The sequence below is a fragment of the Mesoplodon mirus genome (assembly GCF_964341445.2).
Source record: "Mesoplodon mirus genome assembly, chromosome: 11".
NCBI classification, from domain to species: domain Eukaryota; kingdom Metazoa; phylum Chordata; class Mammalia; order Artiodactyla; family Ziphiidae; genus Mesoplodon; species Mesoplodon mirus.
Genome location: NC_138987.1, coordinates 93,804,153 through 93,821,029, shown reverse-complemented (window position 1 = coordinate 93,821,029; position 16,877 = coordinate 93,804,153). Strand labels below are relative to the sequence as shown.

The window sequence follows — 16,877 nt, the reverse complement described above, 5'->3', positions numbered from 1 at the left end:
ACAGCTTACCAAGCATATTTGAAGATTCTATTAAGTTGGTGTCCAGGTCTGTCCAATAAAGCCTCCTTTTAGCATAATCAATAGTTAGGCCATTTGCTCGCCCCACATTTGGAACTAATGTAGTACGTTCACTTCCATCCATGGCAGCTCTGTCTATCTTAGGCTTTCCACCCCATTCAGTCCAATACATAAATCTAAATTCAAAACAGTGGATATTTAACATTTCATTTTTGACTATTTGGGAGAGAGGATCATATTCATGCATAGTAACTAAATCAATTTAAAGAAAATATACATTAAGTCAAGGAAATTGGTAAAGCAAAATCATAGCTATAATTTTTTTTCAAGAATATTGGCAGCCTCAACTAAATATTTTTTCTCATATCCTAAAAAGGAAGTGAGTCAGCTTTCCTTAGTCTTTCCAATGAATTTGTTCCATCCAAAACCTAGGAACTGGAAACAAACCAATGATTCCCTTATTGCAGCACTTGCATTTATAAAACTAATATTCAAGAAGTTAGCAAAGAATTAAAGCTCTGGTCTCAGAACCTGATTCACTTCAGAACAAAATATATGTATTTCTGAATACAAGTAATTAGAATTTTTTAATTTTTAAACTTCTTTTCAACTTGTGTCATCAACTCTCCCCCAAACTAAGTTGCAGCAGTACATCAAGGGTAAAAATTAATACCCTTTAACTGAAATTTAAAAGCAAAGTTTGAAAATGTATTTGGTCACATGGTCCAAGGTAACATACTGCTACGTGTAAGAGCGACGAACCACCCCTAATGTGTCAGCTGGTCAGTGAACACTATTACTACAACCCCTGTGAAATTTTAGAACACTCTTTTGCTTTCATTGTACTCTTGAGTGTTTCACCTTAACCTCAGAGTGGCTCAACGGTATAGGCTGTTTACACGTGAGGAGGCCAAGGCACTAACAGTGTGACGATTTGTCCAGTGTCTTCAGGCCAGTCATATGGCAGAGCTAGAACTAGACGCTAATCCTTAGCCAAATGCCCCTTCAGCTGAACTAGCGGCGCTAGTTTCAAGACACTCTGAATACTGGGACTAGGAATCTTCTCCACAGGCCAGGTCTCATCAAATACCCACGGGAGACATTCACTCATCAGCCTGTGAGCTGATGGTTGATTTGGCAGCAATGTATGAACATGCTTTTCTGAAAACTGAAGTTGTCTCGGTCTTTGTTTGCATTTGTACTTGTCAGCTGACAGGCACGTGCACACCCCAAGAGCCCAAGAGAAAACAACTGTGGGAGAAGTTTCACAGTTGCCAGCAGCCACATAAACTAGAGTACTTCATCCCAACTACTAAATATATCTGTCTGGTAACTAATGTTTAGAATAAAAATGACCATAACCCAATCACAACATGTCAGCACAGAGAGGGTGCTTTTAGTACGACCTTCTTAACTACATGGCTAACAAGCTAACCATGGAACTCACTGATTCAGGGAAACTATTTTTCATTACGGCTATAGTAAATATGTTTGTATGTTCACATTGTTAACTTCTGCTTTCTAAAATGGAGTTATTCTTCAAATTTCAGATTTCTTAGATGCTGGCTTTTTAAAACTTGCTAAATCATGCAAGAAGGATCATCTACCACTGAAAAACATGTCACGTTGTAAATAAATAGTTTGTCAGAAAGTTCACTGTTTAATATCAAAGTTTCCCCAAGTTTATAATAATAATAAAACGAATTGTCCATTTTTGAATTAACAAACATTCTAGAATGGAGCTTGTAAAATGTAGTTATTTCCTAGCACACATTATTTCAGTGGGTTTACTTTCATAGGTTTGGAATCTGGTGTAACTTGGGAGAGAGTGCAAGCAAATACAGACTTGATGACACCTTTAAAAAGGCTGTCTACTTAGTATATAAGTAGGATCATTACTATTTAATTATTAATCCATTTCACTAATCTTTTTCACCCAATGTTCATGATGACAAAAGTCAAATTTAGCTAATAATTATTAATTCTAAATCAATGAAATCTCAACTAATGGTTTTAAGATAAAGCCTCTCTGTGGTTGACTTGTCAAATTCCTAATAAGCATTATTTAAGACATCAAGAATATAATCCGTAACTTGGCCATGAACAATGCAGTTGCAAAGAATGCACACAAAAAGCTGTTTACCCTTCAGCGGGGTCCAAGGCAAGAGCTCTGGGACTATCTAGGTCTTTCCACACCAAAACCTGTCGGTGCTGCCCGTCCAACTTTGATACCTCAATTCGATTTGTTCCTGTGTCTGCCCAGTACAAGTTCTTCCCAAGCCAGTCTACTGCCATGCCTTCTGGATAATCTAAGCCAAATTCTACCACATGTTCCAGTGCACTGCCATTCATAAAGGCTCTGCTGATGGTCTGCAAAAATAAGATTAACAAAAAAGTCACAGGGCTTAAGTACAAAACACCATCCAGAAGGAATGTATGGTTTGGTTTTCCTTGGGTGGGAGGACCCAGAAGGGCCAGAGGCATAGTTTCTCAATACAATTCACATATTTTATGAGCAAAGAAAAAAAAAATGATGTCAATCTCTAATAAATGCAACTGTGACCTCTAGTTTTATTGCCAATTCAGGGAGAAAGTTTTGAAATTTTTAAGGACCAGAAATTTATTCCAGTAAAACAGTGGAATGACTATTCTTGTAAAATTTATTAGTAATCAAGTGAAAAAGACGTGACCAGAATGTTGTAGACTTTTAACTGGTAGTCAGCTTCCTGAAGGTACTTGAGAGTAGGCCATGTCACTGTGTCAACTGAAGATCTCAACAACCTTATACTGATACCTTATAGAAGTGCAGATGACTATTATCATACCATTACCACTGTAGCTTTGAATCCCCTAAAAATTAAAACCGTCATAATTCAAGCTATTAATAACAGCTGCTACTTCATGGCACATACTATCCTAAGTACTTTGTGTACATATATTTCCTCATTTAATCCTCACAACAGCCCTGCAAGATAGACATTATCGCTATTTTCAAGATGAGGAAACTTACAAGCCCACACAATAAAAGCCAAGATAAAGCATTTATTCACTCATTTAACAGATATTACTGAACACCATTAGAATCCAACTCTGGCTCTAACATTCCATGATTTTTGCACATGAGACAAAATTTTACACAAGTTATCTAAAACAAGTCCAAAACAATCTGGAAGAAGGAAAGCTTATTCTCCAGATTTTCTGGTTAAGAGCTCCTCCTTATCGACTCAATGTGCTTTTCAATATTTATTCTAGGGGGAGAAAAAAAGGTATGCTATAACTCATAATTAGCATTTTCTACCTCAGTCAGGCGCCCCAAAATTTTTTTAAATAAATTTAGAGTCAAGTCTCTATAAGCCATTTATATGAAGCATACAATTGCTTACTCTCTAACTGAAGAAAATGTCACTCATTATATTCAAACAGAACAAAGTAGAGGAAGATTATGTCTTGCAGATTTACAACACTCAAGCAAAGTATCTTGCACTAAAAGATACTTAATAAAATATACTGAATGGGTCTTTCCCTCGACTTCCTTTAAAAAGTTAAGTGTTTTTGTAGAACTCTGCCTATTAAATAATGAGGAAAGTTGATAATAGCACGAAGACTCAGAAATCCTAGACGCTCTCCCTTTTAGCCCCCAGTTTTAATATTCCAGTTCTTTTGCTAACCTTGAGTGATATGTCAGTCCAGTAAATTCGGTTGTCTGTCACATCAAAATCCAAAGCAGAAGCTTCTTTGACACCAGTGAGCGGGATGGCCACATTATTATTGTTAGTTTCCAAAGAAATTCTCCTGATATCTGCTCTCCGTGAAAACAAAAGGAAAGCCTCTGGGACAATGCAGGTCTTCATGTCACTGATGAGTTCAAAGCCAATGGGGCAGGCACAGCGAAGGCCCTGAGGTCTATAGAGGCAGAGATGGCTACATCCCCCATTCTCCTCAGCGCAGGGGTTGGAACCTAAAATTATAAAAGGGCACAGAAGGACACACGCATTGACACAATCAACACATTTTCAATTTAAAATAACTAAGCATTTGTTTCACAAAGACCAAGGATTATATTTGCTCCCAAATCTAGAGTTTCAGTTGTAATCTCATGAACATACACTATGAGGGTTAATAGGGAATAAAAGGCCAGGCACAGTTGTGCAGGCCTATAGTCCCAGCTACTCGGAAGCAGGATGGCTTGAGCCCAACAAGAGTTTTGATCGGTAATGCTCTATGCTGATTGGGTATCCGATTAAGTTGGCATCAGTATGGTGACCTCCCAGGAGTGGGGACTACCAGGTTGCCTATACCAGGTTGCCTAAGGAGTGGTGAACTGGCCCAGGTTGATCAACTGGGAATAAAGGTATGACAAAAACACTTTCCTTTGTACCCACAGTAAACTTTAACTGCATTATTCATACAGTAGAAATTCTTTTCATGAACGGGGGTGTGTGTGTGTTAAGTTTAGCCCTTCGATTCAAACTATGCAGGCAGAGTACTAAGCCAACATTTAAAAGGTTATTCCTGCCAATCAAATCTGATAACTTGAAGTTCTCATTTGTTTCCGGATAAACAACTTTAAAGAAAGTTCTCGATTCCAAAATTATTCATGGACCATCTACATGGTGCCCAGCACTAGGTCATCCCCAAATATCACTGAACTTGGTGATATGCTGAAAATATGTTTGGAGGTTTCAGGAACTAAAAGAAAGTGATTTGGAGTATTTTCCCTGGGACATTTATTTAATTTCTCTGGTTCTTACATTTAGGGTTTGACAGTAGGGAGGTGGAAGGAAATGGAATGATAGTCCCTGAGAAAGAAGATAATTGTCTAAAAGCTGTTCACTGTCTTCCTTAGCCACTGTAAGACACCATGGGATATGATGTAAAAGGTATCAGACTTTGAGAAAAACGTACTTGTACCACAAAGAATTTACGTATATCCCCTCAAAACATCAACAATTTACACTGCTGACTTTACAAGCTGCTGACTCTCTCTATCTTTTCTCATTCCTGGTTCAATCTCTAAGAGAATTGTGGAATTACTTACCAATGATTCGATGAACATTTGTGGCCTTCAGGCCCATGAGGTCAGGGAGCTGGTCTATGATGATTTCCCGCTCTGCACTTCGTTTGTGTACTCTTTCGATGCTACGCCTCTGCCAGTCAGTCCAGTAAACATAGTCACCCAACAAAGTAAACCCAAATATGTGGGGAATTTTGTCTTCCACTAGCACTCGTCTCCCAGTCCCATCGGTATTCATGACCTTCAAGTTTAAGTTTAAAGAGAAGGAAGAGGAAAAGATGTGTACTTATTCTTCAAATTTATGTAAAAATGACAAAACCAACTGTGCCTACATCAAAATCCAAGTGTCATCTTAGTTACTCCTATTACAATGCTTTCACAAAATGACAACACGGTGATTTAATGAGAATGATTTCAAAGACTCAATGTAGGCTCATATTTTACCTCTATTTCCCCAGTCTTTTATTACCCTTCCTTCTAAAAATTCTGGTAAGGGCCTCCCTGGTGGCGCAGTGGTTGAGAGTCCGCCTGCCGATGCAGGGGATACGGGTTCGTGCCCCGGTCTGGGAGGATCCCATATGCCGCGGAGCGGCTGGGCCCGTGAGCCATGGCCACTGGGCCTGCGCATCCGGAGCCTGTGCTCCGCAACGGGGGAGGCCACAACAGTGAGAGGCCCGCATACCGCAAAAACAAAACAAAACAAAACATAAAAATTCTGGTAACATTCGATTTAGTATGCACCTCCTCTATTAAATGACTGTGTAAAAATTAAAAGTACAATATTATCACGTTAAGTTTGCTTGTACATTTGTTTTCAAATTATAGTGTACCTTTGCACATATTATTTTATTACGTATTGTGTTTTATAACATTTTATTTTATCCTGAGAGTTTTGCCTATTTGACATCTAAGGGAAACTAAGATTCAAATAAGGTTACACAGCTTGTAAACAGAGTTGATGTCTTTTTTAGGACTCCTTCTATTTAGTGTATTTTTTATTTCATTGTTTTTGTTTAAAAAATAAACAAACAAACAAACACTCTAGATACTCTCTCTGCAACTAAGTTTCAAGTAACTAGGGTGTATCAGCTCTTTTCAACCACCCTATAGCACAGCGGTCCCCAACCTTTCTAGCACCAGGGACCAGTTTCGTGGAAGACAATTTTTCCACGGACCGGGTGGAGGAGGATGGTTTCAGGATGATTCAAGCACATTACATTTATTGTGCTCTTTATTTCTATTACTATTACATTGTAATATAATATGAAATATATAATGAAATAATTATACAGCTCACCATAATGCAGAATCAGTGCGAGCCCTGAGCTTGTTTTCACTTGCCACTCACTGACAGGGTTTTGAAATGAGCCTGCAAGCAACTGATTTATTATGGTCTCTGTGCAGTCAGACCTCTCTGCTAATGATAATCTGTATTTGCGACCTAGAGCCCTCACACGTGCAGTTCACAGTAGGGTTCACGCTCCTATGAGAATCTAATGCCACCGCTGATCTGACAGGAGGCGGAGCTCAGGCAGTAATGCGACCAATGGGGAGCAGCTGTAAATACAGATGGAGCTTCGCTTGGCTCACCTCCTACTGTGCAACCCGGTTCCTAACAGACCACGGACCACTATTGGTTCATGGCCCGGGGTTGGGGACCCCTGCTATAGCAACATTATTAAATTCATTCTGACATTTTCATTGTAAACATCAGCAATTTCCCTAGAAGTGGCAAAGGCGTCTTATCTGTCGCTAACATTGCAGAAACATGTACTAATCTTCTGTTCTAAAAGACAGAGGAAGTATATTCTAAAGCACCAACTTCCAAGTCCTCATCTGAGAACATTTCTATCATTTAAAGTGGCCTGTGTACCAGGCAAATCAGCCTTCAGAAATGTTATTCTGTTACAATAACATGTACATGCAAACAGGCACCTAAAAAGAAGTATCAGGCATAATCTTATACAAGTATTAATTTTTTATTCATAAATTATATTCTATGTAAGTCAATACTGTGAGGCCCAGGTGGAATGACAAGCAAATATCTTTATCTCTCCTCTCTAAAAATTTTAAAACACTTGCTGACCTTCCCCAAACATCCAAACCTTGGAAACAAAATACTTAAAAATTGAGCAAAACTGTGCCATATTCTTGTATCTTCACTTGCGAATATCAATAAATATTTGATTTATATCTGATGGAAGAGAGATTATATTAGTTGGATGTGTATCTGTCCATATTAGATACAAGAGGACTTCTATTAAGCCAACTGAATAAATCTATATTTAAATATAATGTTTTTTAAAAATCAAAAACATAGTTAAAAAGAATTAAATACTACTCTAACTCCTAACATTACATACTTTCTAAAGTTAATAATTTCTGCTTGAGACATGAGTTTAGATTTTTTATATTCATATTTTCTTGCAACAGACCATTCCTGGATATATTTTATGATGTCTACGGTTTATCTTAAAATTACTTTGGTGTTTAAGAGTAAAATGACTAAGCAGAGAAAAAGGGTTGATAATCTGTTTTCATATATAACTAGGATATAATCTCTAGAAACAGGAACCTAATTCATCTATTTATGTCTTTCACAGCTACTATTAAAGAGCCTGGCAGAGAACTCAATAAGTATTTGTTAAATAATTTTAAAAAGGAGGGACGTCCCTGGTGGCACAGTGGCTAAGAATCCGCCTGCCAATGCAGGGGACATGGGTTCGAGCCCTGGTCCGGGAAGATCCCACATGCCGCGGAACAACTAAGCCTGTGCGCCACAACTACTGAGCCTGCGCTCTAGAGCCCACAAGCCAAAACTACCGAGCCCGTGTGCCTAGAGCCCGTGCTCAACAAGAAGAGAAGCCACCACAATGAGAAGCTCGCGCACCGCAACTCAGCATAGCCCCCGCTCGCCACAACTAGAGAAAGTCCGCGCGCAGCAACAAAGACGCAACGCAGCCAAAAATAAATAAATAAATAAATAAATTTATTTTAAAAAAAAAAAAAAAACCCTTTAAAAGGAGACAGGTTTCCTAAGACCTACGACAGTCAAGAAACCTTATTAAAAATGGAAATAGGCTTCCCTGGTGGCGCAGTGGTTGGGAGCCTGCCTGCCGATGCAGGCAACATGGGTTTGTGCCCCGGTCCGGGAGGATCCCACACGCAGTGGAGCGGCTGGGCCCGTGAGCCATGGCTGCTGAGCCTGCGCGTCCGGAGCCTGTGCTCCGCAGCGGGAGAGGCCACGGCAGTGAGAGGCCTGTGTACCGCAATAAATAAATTTTTTTAAAAAAGGAAATAAAAATGTATATAACAGTTCTTATCCTCAGATCCTAGCTTAGCCATGTGAAGGAATGAAAGGTATTCTTGTCCAAATTTTAAAGCCATGTGAAAATGCATACTACTGCCTACTTTTAGAGAATGGAGACTTTCCTGATCCCTCCTAAAAGCAGAGCTCCAAGAAAGAATTTCTGGCCCCATTTTATTACTGCCTGGGAACTCTGATCGGGGTGAAAATCTCTCCTTTATTAGACATAATTTAGAACAGTCATTGTTTTAGGTGGGAGCAGCTTATTTTAAAACTCTGTCCTGGGCTTCCCTAGTGGTGCAGTGGTTGAGAGTTCGCCTGCCGATGCAGGGGACACGGGTTCGTGTCCCAGTCCGGGAAGATCCCACATGCCGCGGAGCGGCTGGGCCCGTGAGCCATGGCCGCTGAGCCCGTGCGTCCGGAGCCTGTGCTCCGCAACGGGAGAGGCCACAGCAGTGAGAGGCCCGCGTACCGCAAAAAAAACAAAAAAAACCTCTGTCCTTCTGCCTCTACCCTAATATGGAGATTCTCTCTTGACTCTGGTATCTTCCTCTACCCTCCCTGCAAGAATTTCCTCCCAATACTAGGTCCTTCTTTCCCAGGATCTCCAATTTCTCCCTCTCCACAAGAAGGGAAGCCACTTCTTTTCTGCCTTTAACACAGTTCCCACCATTTTAGAGAGACGCTGTTTAAAAGCTGAATGATTCCGTTTTTGCTGCCATGTTCTCTGAATGACCTGTAGCTGCTGCCTCCACCTCTTACCGTTCACTCCCTCACCTCCCTACACCTGGCTGACAATGTGTGACTCGGCTCAAACGACTACTGAAAATGATCAGTGACTACTTTTCTGTTCTTCTCTGTTCTTGTGCTCTTCTGCACAATCTGCTTTCTATCTCTTCATCTCACTGGTTCCTCTTCCCTTTTTCAAACCTGGATGGATATGTTCCAAGATTTCCTCAGTTGTTCTGTCTACAAAACACCTTTCAACAAGCCCATCAAGTCTTAAGGCTTTAATATTACCTTACGCAGCAAAATTACAAATACGTAAAGTTCTAGTCTAAGGTCTCACCAGTTCCTACTGCAATATTTCCCACTGCATCTCCCAGAAAATGTACTGTCACCTCATCCAAAATGTCAGACACTTAACAGGAAGCCTATCTTCTCCATTAGGGGGAGGAGCTGCTCATCCCATCAGAGAGCATCTAACACAGAGGGCTAAACACTCTGTATTACAGAACTCTAAAATAATACTTTCTTACAAGCGTATGGTATAGTAAAACGTGTCTGCTTTTACCTTATTCCTCGTTTCAGTATTATCTTAAATCAATTATCTTACATTTAATAAATTAATACTAATTTTGCTGATCACTATGCCCCAATATTGGCCTTCCTATTAAAATTTATTTGCTGATCTAAAAGCATACACTAGTTACCTAATACTGAACTTCTTTTTAAGAATAAAATCTAAATTTCTACTTCAAAAATATTACAGTATCAACCAACTCTCCTCTTTCAGTTATGTGTCCTGCAACATTCTTGTTTGTTCATTTTGAGAAATTAACAACTTAAACAAAGATAGCTGATTAGCTATGAATTTAGATAATGGGCAAAGAATGAAACTGAAAACCACAGTGAGAAAAATAACAAAAAGATAATTCCAAAAGATTCTCCTGGTTTACACAACTCAGCATTTTCTTATTTAGCATTTATTCTTCATTCTTCTGCTCTCTAAAAATCTCCTATGATTAGCAAACAATACTCTGGCAGAATTAGACAGATATAAGCTCTATCACTCATTAGATACCCTTAAGGAAATTTCTCACAAGTAAAATAGGGAGAGAGCACTTACATTACTGAATTATTTAAGAATTAAAGAAAAGAATGTTTACTTATATAGCACAGTATCAGATTAGTAGATGCTCAGTAAATGCTGGTTCTTGCCCTTTATTGTTTTAGTAAAATGCTTTAGTCCCTAAAAGTAAACAGTTATACTTAAATGGCTATATTTAATTAATTTAGTAAAATATAGTGCTTCAAAATAAAAATTAATACATAAATATAAAAGGATATGTGGAAGTAAAAGGCCAAACAACCACACAGTTTTAAGCTGAACAAAAACAGCACAGACTTTTCTGGATCCTGGCAACTAGTGGAAAACTGCAGGGCTGCAGCCTTATTCCCATTTCCAACCCCCATTTTTATTGTTTGCTTATGCGACTTAGATGCACAGTAACTAAAACAGTAAACAAAATGGAGCAGTTTCACAATTTGACTGGAATATACTTTTTGCTGCTCTACCAGACCCTCAACTCCACTCCCCACCCCAAACCAAACAACATTAATAAACATATCTACTAAATGCAAATCACATGAAAAGCATGATGAATGGTAAGAAGTTTACAACAGGGCCTCTTCTAGCTAAGGGATTACAAGCTGGTTGAGGACGTAAACTATATTTACATTAAACCCATACACATACACCCTTCTCTGGCGTACAGCTCATCAGGAAAAACTTTAGGAAGGAGCAGGAGTTCAAATCCACCTTCAAGAATTAGAAGAATTTTGACAAAGAAAAAGAGAAAATGATTTTTCAGAATAAAAGAAGTTAACACACGTTAAGACACAGTCATGGATGTCTTGTTTGACTGACTTTGAAAGAGATGCTTTGAGGTAGAAAGAATACAGAAGGGACTCAGAGAGACAGCACCCTATAGGAGGTATGAAATTCCAGGTAAGAAAAACTATAGAAAACAAGAAACTTCTGAAAGCACTTTAGTGAGAGTGACATAACAAAGCTGTATCTCAGGAAGACCTCATTTACCTCTATCACTGCATCCAGATTGTGCTTAAGATAAATATCTTAAATATAGAATTATGGTTAATAAAATATTTTCAATTTCTATGGGAGGATAATAGAGGTCCAAAATCCCCTTTCTGAAAGTCTTTGGGCTTGCTCTATTTTAGAATTTGGACTTCTCTGAAATACCAAAAGGCTAACACAATGCACATGGCGTATCATCTCTACCTGGGTCCAGGGCAGCACTTCATTGCCAAACATGATGATATTTTTGCAGCAAGACATATACATATTCCCACAAAGGGGGATAAAGAGAGACTACAATTAGTCTTACACTGCTTCAAGTCAGACTCTTTTTTTTTTTAGGTGTTTTTGATGTGGCCCATTTTTAAATGGTCCTTTAAATTTTATTGAATTTGTTACAATACTGCTTCCATTTTGTGTTTTGGTTTTCTTGGGCTCCCCCACCAGGGATGGAACCCGCACCCACTGCCTGGGCGGCCAGGGAAGTCCCTCAAGCCAGACTCTCTACCAACTGAGTTAATAAAAATAACTTTCGGTTTCAAGAGCTTTTTGGGTTTCAGAATTGCACATAAAGGGCTGTAGGTTAGGAGTGCTTTGGTGACCTTCACTCTGGTCCCGACAAAACTGGGGCTTGGGTCAGTGCTAATGCTGCTCTCAGTGCAAGCAAGGGTCTCCGGAAGAAGAAAAACAAGCAAAGGACACGTTAAAAAGATAAGGTAAGTTTTAGCAACATCTGGCAAATCAACAACAAACGATAATGAAGGTCCTAAGAAGATCTTTAGAATAGCACAGAGTCCAAGAACTCAAATATAGCTCCCTAAAAGCCACAGCTAAGGATTTTGTAGCTTTGCACAAGTATTAGTCCCTTCCACCTAGCTATTCCTTGTTCTCTCACTTTAAAGGCAAAAACTAAGTGGTTTTCTGGGGTTTTTTTTGGGGGGGTGGGTAGTGGAGTAAATAAAGTGCACACTAAAGCTAGATATATCATATCTATTTCAAATTAAACAACGCAATTAAGATATGCTAAGATACTTTAAATGTAAGTTTGTAAGCACACTGCTTCCCTTAATTCCCTATCTTCCCATTCTTGACTGTTGTAGTAGCTTTTTACAACAGGGTTGGGTCTAGAACAGTGCTGTCCAAAAGAATACAAGTTACAAATGTGAGTCATGTGCGTAATTTAAAATTTTCTAGGAGCCAGATTTTTTAAAGTTAAAAAAAAAACAGGTAAAGGTAATTTTAATAATATATTTAATCTATTCATACATATCCAAAATATTTCATTTCAACATGTAACCACTCTTTAAAAATTTATTAGCGAGATTTGATGTTTTTTCTTACTAGGTCTTCTTAGTATGCATTTTACACTTCAAGCATCTCAATTCAGAGTAGCCACATTTTAGGTGCTCCATAGCCATATGTGGTTACTGGCTACCCTAGTGGACTGCGCAGGATTAGAATTTCATGGTGGTGACTATACAGCCCACAACAAAATTAATTTACTCCTGTTTTAGATTAGACCTCTGTCCCCTCTCAAACCTGCCATCTTCAGGGTTGCCCTAGACTCATCAGGCTCAGGAAAGCCACAAACAAATGTCTTCCATTTCCTCTTTCCTCCCTCCCCAGCTATGCTATACTTAATTCTAATATGGGTTAAAATTACTTCAAAAAATGATTTCTCATGAAAAGAATAAAACTCTACTTTTTTCATCTTTTATCACATTTGTAAGTTCACATTTCAAAGTACTAGCTGAGATTTGTAAGAGTAAGGACAAAGGCCTGATTCTTTCATTTCTTTTAGGTTATCTCAAAATAAAAGTATTAAAATCACATTCATATTAATAAGAGAATCCCTATCTGCCATCTCCTTGGCTCTCCCCTTAAGAGCATTCTAGACTGACAGATAATGGTTGAAGCCAGGTAGTTCCTGAGTATCTTTACTCTGTTTTACTACATGTCTGAAATTTTCCATAATAAAAAAAAAAAAAAAAAATGAAGGGAGGAAAGATAAGGGAAAAGTCCAAGGGCACTTGAAGAAAAATAGTTGTTAGTAATAAATGCTGTTATCATTTTTTTTGTTCATATGATGTAGGAAGCAGTTTATAAGACTCTTCTGAAGAAATTAAGGGATCAAAAGCTTAAACAAAATCTGATTGTGAGACTTTACTTCTAGAGAATTACATATTTCCCTTTATACAGAGTCTGATTACTTTCTGAAATGTGTTTCCTTCCATTACTTTTGCAGAGTTGACACTTCTTAGAAAATTGGCTTCTGCCCTAAATGCTTCTCTTTTATCAGCCACACAATCTCTCTCTACTGGGCAGAAGCAACATAGAGAAACAAGAACATGTTGCTTTGTCTCAAAGAAAATTACTGTTACATTTCTCATACCCAAGGAATAACAGTTTTGGACAAGTTACTAGGTTTGTAAATACAGTTTTAAGCCCCTTTCTGTTTAAAATAACAACCCAAATCCTGGTAAAAGCTTGCTTGTACATTCTGAACCCAGAACAAATGCACCATTTTAGGCCAATCCAAAAGATAACCCTTATGCTTCAAAAGTTGAGCCAACACTAATTAAATCTTCTTGAGGGTGTGTTTCACCATATTACCTCAGAGTGGTTTAATTAAACTGAAATTAGGCTTCTGTCACTTCTAAAATCTACCTCCAAATCTGAACCAGAGTCTCCAGTGGTTTCAGCTGCTTCAGCCACATTGTGGTATGGATTTAACATTCTGAGGCATTCCCAAATACTGCAAACCACACTGAGCATACGGGCTACAACAGGAAACAGATGTGGGTTAACCAGAACATTATCTTCACAGAGAGGAGGTAATGGCAAACCTTCTGCAGACATCACATCCGGTTTTTTTGAGCAGTTTCATCAGCTCATTAAATGCCAAGACAGGATTACCCATGAAATCCTGGAATGCAGCCAGTCTACTACCAAAGTTGCTGCTATGCAAATTCACTTGACTGGACATGTTCAAGAAACAGATGACAACAGGACAACCAGGCACCCATCATAAAATGAACTGGGAATGCTATCAAGTTCCAAAAAGGAAATGCAAATGAACCATTCCTCTTATACTGTTCCAGCCAATATCCAAAACAAGTAGTAAATTAGAAGTTTATATATATATATATATATATATATATATATATATATATATATATATATATGAGAGACAAATAGGTATCATTGGGGGCTGCTTCATATACTTCATAGCTTATAAAGTATAATTTCATAGAAATGGCATTTCTGAAAACTATATCGATGGAAATAACATTTCAGTCATGCAGAATCTCACTGTGGTGAAAAGGAAAGAGAAATGCTTTGCATCCAGTAGGGGAAGCAAAGGGACGCCATGCACCTGTTTAAGAGAGCAGTAACGGCAAATTCGGTGCTGCATTTAAAGCCTTTTAACCTACTTCAAAACATATTATGTCTGAGTAAATACAAGTGATTTTTAATATGGAAAGGAAAAGTATCAAACTTGCACTAGGTAGTTTCATAATATTTTTTCAAGGAGCCGTGCTTAGAATATTAAACATTTGCAGTTACTATGCTCTTTTACAGATAGAGCTACGAATTGCTATTATGACCAAAGCATTCTAAAACATGAATTACTCAGGAAAACTAAAAAATTGAGAACAGATTTTCAGCTGAAGGTATCACTATGATGAAAACCAACACCACCTTAGTCAATACTCAAATGCTTCATGAGACACTTGTGAGAACCCCACTGTCCTGGAGCCTTTAATAAACCCTAAGGGAAACACATTAGCATAGTAAAAAGGGAAAAATGCTCCCTTTCCTCTCATTCTTTTCAAGCACAACTAACATATATTTGGAGTCTTAGTAGGAAAAAAAAATCAACTCTAACATCTTAGTATTAAGACAAATTACTCAAGTACCAATGAACACGCCTTATGCCCAGATATTGGTTTTTAAATACTATTCTTCATTAAAAAGAACCATGGCTCCTTGGCATGGGAAATAAAGAGAAAGCTGGAATATGCTGTTGTTCCAAAAACTCTTTTAAAAATGACGGGGGCTCCTTACAAAATTAAAATTAAATTACCATATGATTCAGCAATCCTACTTCTGGTACATACCCCAAAGAATTGAAAACAAGATCCCAAAGAGATATCTGCACACTCATGTTCACTGCAGTAGTATTCACAATAGCCAAGAGGTAGAACCAACTTAAATGTCCATCAACAGATGAATGGATAGAGAAAGTATGGTATATACATACAATGGAATATTATTCAGCCTTAAAAAAGACAGGAATCCTGTCACAGACCACAACTCAGATGAACCCTGAGGACATACGCTAAATGAAATAAAGCCAGTCACAAAAAGATAATACTGCATGATTCCACTTATATGAGGTATCTAAAGTATTCAAACTCTTAGAAACAGAAAGTAAAATGGCAGTTGCCAGGGGCTGGTGGGGAAGCAGTTTTTCAATAGGAAAGGAGATTCAATTTTGCAAGATGAAAAAGTTCTACAGATCTTGCAGAACAATGTGCATATAATTAGCAGTACTGTACACTTAAAAATGGTTAAGATGGTAGGTTTTATGTTATGTGTTTTTCACCACAATTTAAAAAAAAGAAAGATGAAGGCATGTCAAAAGGACACGGAATCACCTTGAAGGTGCTCCTAATGCCAAGTCTGGAACACTTTTTGCAATGATGTAATGATGATAATGAAATACAGCCTGTAGAATAAACTGAACATCCATGGGCTCATATATATACATATGCATACATATGTGCATACATATATATATGAATAATTGAATAAATATGAAAGGGGACACCTCTTCCTTATGGGAGACTTCCAATTAATATAACAGGAATAATGGAAATGGTATCAGTGTTCATTTCCTGGTGTTGATCACTACTCTATGAGTATGTAAAATGAACCTGGGTGAAAGTTTTATTACTCTTGCAAATTTTTTGTTGAAGTCTGAAATTATTTCAAAATCTACAGTCTAAAACAGAGGCAGCAGAACTCAACACAGAAAGTACTGTATTAGGAACCAGGAAACATGAATTCCATTGTTTTCTTCATAAATAGCAGGTTCTATGACCTTTGACAAATAAAAGAAGCTAACTAATCAAAAAGCAACAAACACTGCTGAATTCTGGGAAGAGAAACCTGGGATAGAAAGAACAAATGTTTGTGTAAGTATATGACACTACCTAGAAACCATCTGATAATGTCTAAACCGTCTGAACATGGCTTTTTTCCCAAAGACAACAACACTTTGAAAACCCATGAAACTCTGTTTGCTTATTATCTATAGACTAATGAAATCTACTGTGGCAGAGAAGGGTTTGGGATTTTTTTCCCCATATTTTAAGAATAACACTGTAACTAAAACACAATAGTACTGTTATAAATCTCAACCAGACATAAAGACCAAGTCATAAATCAATCTAAAATCAAAAATAAATGAACATTTAACTTTTTAAATGTCTAAAGCTAAGTGAAAGAAGCCATACTTATAAGGCAACATACTGTATGATTCCATTTATGCAAATCTAGGTGCAGAGTGGGTGTGGGGAGTTGAAAATAAAGGGGCAACACAAGGCAGTTTTTGTGATTGATGGAAATGTTCTGTATCTTAATTGTGGTGGTGGTTACATGACTCTATGCACTTATTAAAACTTATAGAACTGTAAAAAAAAATCAATCAA

At 37.8% G+C, this 16,877-nt stretch overlaps 1 protein-coding gene across 1 annotated transcript in view; it reads right to left on the bottom strand.

The window, feature by feature from the left end:
- LRP6 (LDL receptor related protein 6) overlaps positions 1–16,877 on the bottom strand; it is a 179,060-nt gene that overhangs the window by 48,066 nt on the left and 114,117 nt on the right. The window contains exons 8-11 of the mRNA XM_082636519.1: positions 5,057–5,273; positions 3,687–3,976; positions 2,162–2,388; positions 10–194 (exon numbers count right to left, since the gene is read on the bottom strand). Of these exons, the coding sequence (XP_082492645.1) occupies positions 10–194; positions 2,162–2,388; positions 3,687–3,976; positions 5,057–5,273 (919 nt within the window). The remainder of the gene's footprint in view (positions 1–9; positions 195–2,161; positions 2,389–3,686; positions 3,977–5,056; positions 5,274–16,877) is intronic.